Genomic DNA, 5605 nt, shown 5'->3' on the forward strand with positions numbered 1-5605 from the left:
TTTCTTCTTTGTCTTTTTTGTTCCTCCTCCTTCTCCTATTCCATTCTTCTTTTTCTTTGTCTTTCTTATTTTCCTCCTTCCTCCTCCTCTTCTTCCATTCTTTTTTTTCTTTTTTCTTTCTTATTTTCCTCCTCTTTCTCCTTCTTTCTTCTGTATCTTCTTAGCCTTCCTTCATCATGTCATCTTCCCTCTTTCCTCCTTCTCAACTTTCGCCCACAGCCTGAACTATTTTCTCTCCTCCTCTTTCTCCTTCTTTCTTCTCTCTTCCTGATATCTGGTCTCACAAAAAAGAAAAAAGAAAAAAGATCCACTTCTTCTTCCACTTTCTCCTCGCCAACACGACACGAAAAACACAACAGACTTATAGCACAAACACCTACCATCTCTTTCACGACCTCCCCAACACACACGAGAGTTATACCCACAATTCCTTTATGATCTGACTTTCCAATACCACGTCCTTAACACACAACATCAGAAAACATCAGAGTTATGGCCAAAAAGCTGACAATCATTTATCCTAGCTACATTTACTGAAGCTTGAGAAACAGGACTTATCGCCATCGCCAGTAGGGTTTATCAGATCATGGGCAGCTGTAATAGTGGACAAGATTCCCCCACACAGTCCCACGCAGATGATCTCTATCAGGTAAACTTTCTCCCACAGAGGAATCGTTCTGGTGGGAGAGACAAGGTGTGATTAGTGAGGAAAAAGGTGTTGGGTGGTAAGAATAATATAGCTTCTTGTTTGGGCAGGAGAAATGTGTGAAAATTGGATTGGAAAGTAAAGAAATGGAGGTGAAATGAAGGAGAAGACAGAAATATGGTATTACAGAACGCACACACACACAAAAAGAAAAAAAAAATTCACTGCCTAAGAGAATAAAAGAGGAAAAAAGAAATACAAAACGGACAATTCAAAACACGATACGACCAGAACACAAGATAAAAACATAATTTTTCGTAAGTCAGTAAGTTCACGACAAAAAAAAAAAAATAAATAAATAAAGGAACAGATAAATCAAATAGAACATAAAGAGAAAACAATTCAAAACACGATAAAAAACTTTCGAAACCCAAACACACACACACACACACACACACACACACACACACACACACACACACAGGTCAGCACACCCACCTTTGAGGCCAGTGCTTGTTACTCCCGTCCTCCACCAGCCTTATGTACATGACAGGCGGCAGTACGAAGGTACACAGCGTGATGAGAGACCCACCAATCAGGTTCAGGATCTTGTCGAAGTTAGGAACAGTCAAGCCAATCAGCATCTGGATCAGCACCATCACTGTCCTCAGCGCGACGCGGCGAGGACCGAAACCTGGAGGCGAAGAAGAAGGTGGAGTGTTTATGTGGGAATGTTTAGGAATGTTTTGTGTGGAAGAGAAAGGTGGAGGATAACTTGGTGGGAGTACGAAAGTTTTAGGAATGTTTATAAATTATTAGTTTTTTTTTTCTTCTTAGTGTGAGATGAATGATACTTGAGAAAATGTGGTTATATATTATGCTTTGTTTCTTTATTATCTTTTTGGAACTGGAAATGAAAGTTTTAATGAGTCTCTCTCTCTCTCTCTCTCTCTCTCTCTCTCTCTCTCTCTCTCTCTCTCTCTCTCTCTCTCTCTCTCTCTCTCTCTCTCTCTCTCTCTCTCTCTCTCTCTCTCTCTCTCTCTCTCTCTCTCTCTCTCTCTCTCTTTTACCACGTCCTCATTTCGGCATCAGTCACTGTCCTTTATGACCTCCACGTCAATCCATTAAGCCTCTCTATCTAGTCCTCAATGCGCCAATGGTTCCCAGGGTTCTTTCTCTCCCCTGATACACTCACTCACTCACTCACTCACTCACTCACTAAGCCTATTATTAAAGTGACTTATTCTTTCACTTATTTACTCATTCTGTCCTTAACTCACTCACTCACTTCTTCTGTCCTTCACTAACTTATTCACTCCTTCCCTCATTCCTTCCCTCCCTCTCTCCCTTCCACCTACACACAGCCACCCACACACCCACACACCCACCCACACACACACACACACACACACACACACACAGTCCCTCACTCACGTTTGGGCACCTTGAACACCTCCTCGATGGACTGAAACACTGGGTTGGAGCTGATGATAAAGGTGCAGAGAAGGTTAATTATCTCCATCACTATTGCTACCACCACTATGTTTGTGATCCCAACGCTCAGGAGGATGTTGCTGTCCACTGCATCTCCTATCTTAATGTACCCAACCAAGGTCACGGGCAGGTAAAGAGAGAGGATACCTGTGGGAATATATACTTGGATTATTAAGGTAAGTGGGCGGTATGAAGAAATAGAATATTTGTCTGGATATACAGTGATAAGATGGTGTTCAGTGACATTTTGCTCTCCCACCATGACTGTTTTCCAAGGCCACAGAGATGATAAGCTGGGTTCTCAAGACTTTTCCCCTTGATAATGTAGAAATCTTGTTAATCTATCACTACAACTGCGAGAAAAGAAGCAGATAGACAGACAGACAGACAGACAGACACACGCACACACGCACTCACCGCTGAACCCAATGATAACACTCTTCCAAAAATGCGAGCGATCAGCCATGTCGTTCTGAATGGTGGGGAAGACAGCTGCTCCCCCAAAGGCAAACAGTATCGACCCAAACCCTAGAGAGAAGGACGCCACAGTGGGATTCGGGTACTCTGGCGGGTCCAGAGTGTCTTCGCTGAGGAATATTTGCACCACTATCACCACCACAGCCGTCAGCGTCGCGACCACTGCCAGTATGGACGCCTGCCTGTTAGAATGTAAAGAGAGACCGTGGGTTTTCAAAGGTTAGGATAGGAAAGTTGGTGAAAAAAGTAACAGTCATGATCCCACTGCTGCCACCATATGTAAAAGTCACTGCCAGTATAGATGCATTCCTGGAATGTAAATAGAGACCAAGGAACATCAAAGGTGGGAAAGTTAGCATAGGAAAATATCAATAAGAAATGAAGGGTTAGGTAATAAAGGAAAGTTAAGGTAGGTAATAGCGCTACCTCTCCCACCAAAAAATTGTCATGACTTAGAATTAAAGGGAATCTCTCTCTCTCTCTCTCTCTCTCTCTCTCTCTCTCTCTCTCTCTCTCTCTCTCTCTCTCTCTCTCTCTCTCTCTCTCTCTCTCTCTCTCTCTCTCTCTCTCCAAATAATTCCCACGCTTGTCTCTCCACCTCTACCCTCTCCTCTTTCCCTTCCTCCATTCTTCCTTCCCTCTCTTCCTCCTCCTCCTCCTCCTCCTCCTCCTCCTCCTCCTCCTCCTCTTCTCCTCATCTTCTTTGTATTCACTTTTTCTGTTCTCTTCCATTATCCTCCTCCCCTCCATCTCTTACTTCCTTTTATCTTGTTATACTTTCACCTTTGACAATATCTAACTCACCCTCTCCCTCTCCCTCTCACTCACACAACCACTAAGACAATTTCACAGACGAAGATCTTGAAACAAACTCAAGATTAAACCACACATACAAACCTGCCTCACTCTCTACTCTCTCCCTTACTCTCCCTCACCCTCGCTCACCAGAAGTCCTTAGGTGAGCCCAGCCAGGTGAAGGGAACGAGACAAATCCCTACGATGAGTATAACGTGGCATTTGGTCAGGCAGAAATCTGTCTCTGCTTGCACGACGGCTGCCAACAGTTGAGAGATTAGAATGAGATGAACTGTAGTGCTCCCATAAAGATTGAGAACCAAAGACCACGTGGCTATCTGTCTGAAATGTGTAGGAGAAGGAAATATTGAGTTAGTGAGTGTTTTGAATGGCTGCCTGAAGTGTGGGTGTGTTTTGAATGGTTGTCTCTTTGAAATGTGTGGGGCAGGAGAAATGATGAGTTTGTGTGTGTTTCGTATTGGTATCTGTCTATCTCTTCCACTGTTGACTAGAAAAGTTCCAGCCTGTTTCTTTATTTCTGCCTATGACTTGATTTCTCTCCTTGATTGACCTGCCCACGAAGCCCAAAGCTCTCTTAGCACTGTCTATTAAAATTCTCATAAAAAATGAAAACACATCTATAAATTAAAAAAAAGGAGACAATTTAACGACTCCAATCCTTTCCATTTCAAGACACCCCTTTGACTGACCTGCCCACGTATCCTAGGGACTTCTCAGCTATGTCCATGTACGGCTGCCTCACGGCTCCATGGTATTCCTGCGGCCACCTCTCCTCCAGAATGACCCAGCTCCTGCCCAGCCGCGTCCCCACGAAAGCCACACTCAAGCAGAAAAGGAAGCATCATCGCGATCCCTAGCCATCCTGTAGGAGTGGACGATGGAGTGTTTAACCCTTACACTACCACACACATCAGTTGCTGTGCTGATGGAATGAATTGTTTTATCTGGTGACAAATTAGCAACTGCCGGGCACCGCCGACCCATAAGCCACGCCCACTGTTGTGATCAGTTACCTTGCAACGTCAACGTGGTGTGATGCGTGACTGAGGGAATATTAATTTTGTTCTTTACTTCATCTATAGTCAGTCTCAGGCTAGGATACACACACACACACACACACACACACACACACACACACACACACACACACACACACACATATTACAGCTAAACTACAAATATCTTGAAGTACGTTCTATTGTAGACTTATTTAATTAGGGTATTTTCTTATATATTTATTTTCCATAAGAAAATGTTTTGGGAAGATAGAGCATAGCTAGATAATTTGTAGTGTCAGTGCATCGCTGGTAGCCTACCACAAGCAACGCATGACACACACACACACACACACACACACACACACACACACACACACACACACACACACACACACACACACACACACACACACACATTATTTTTATTATTATTATTATTATTATTATCATTATTATTATTATTATTATTATTATTATTATTATTATTATTATTATTATTATTATTATTATTATTATTATTATTATTATTACGATATCTGCTTCTCTTCACCTTCTTGCAATTGTTGTTGTTGCTAATTTGATTATTATCATCTAAGCTTCTTACTCTGTGGTAAGTGATGGCAGGAAGAAAGGCCCCATGCTCGGCACACCTGCTTTCGGCAAATACGTGAGCAGAAACAGGTTTCAGGCAATTCTCTGTTCCTTACACTTTGCCAGTAACACAGAACCTCGACCAACAGATCCCATTTGGAAAATAAGAGATGTATTTCTGATGTTAAAAGAACGTTTCAGTAGTTATTTCATGCCATTATGTATATTAGTAATTGACGAATCTCTTGTGTTATTCAAAGGTACATTGAAATTTAAACAGTACATGCAAACCAAAAGAAATCGCTTTGGTATAAAATTGTTTGGTTTATGTGGCTGTGACACTGGCATTGTGCTAGATTTCCTCCCCTGTACTGCCTCCAACACTGATCTCAATAGAAAAGACACTCACAAAATGACTGGCAGTATCATAAAGAAATTGCTTGAAAAATACATGGATGAAGGTCACATATTAAACACTGACAACTATTACACAAACCCAGATTTATCAGTTTATTTAACACATGAGAGGTTGTGGGTCACGTGGTACAGCACGTACAACCCGCAAAAACACGCCGCCAAAATT

At 42.2% G+C, this 5605-nt stretch overlaps 1 protein-coding gene across 1 annotated transcript in view; it reads right to left on the reverse strand.

Moving 5' to 3' along the window:
- Positions 1-5605, reverse strand: part of LOC135094760 (uncharacterized) — a 30381-nt gene continuing 24776 nt past the window's right edge. Inside the window, 7 exon segments of the mRNA XM_063995118.1 lie at positions 1-677; positions 1145-1340; positions 2081-2287; positions 2558-2799; positions 3563-3754; positions 4123-4268; positions 4270-4295. Coding sequence (XP_063851188.1) covers positions 521-677; positions 1145-1340; positions 2081-2287; positions 2558-2799; positions 3563-3754; positions 4123-4268; positions 4270-4295 — 1166 coding nt within the window. The 3' untranslated portion in view covers positions 1-520.

Source organism: Scylla paramamosain, chromosome 46 (genome assembly GCF_035594125.1).
Source record: "Scylla paramamosain isolate STU-SP2022 chromosome 46, ASM3559412v1, whole genome shotgun sequence".
In the NCBI taxonomy this organism is placed as follows: Eukaryota; Metazoa; Arthropoda; class Malacostraca; order Decapoda; family Portunidae; genus Scylla; species Scylla paramamosain.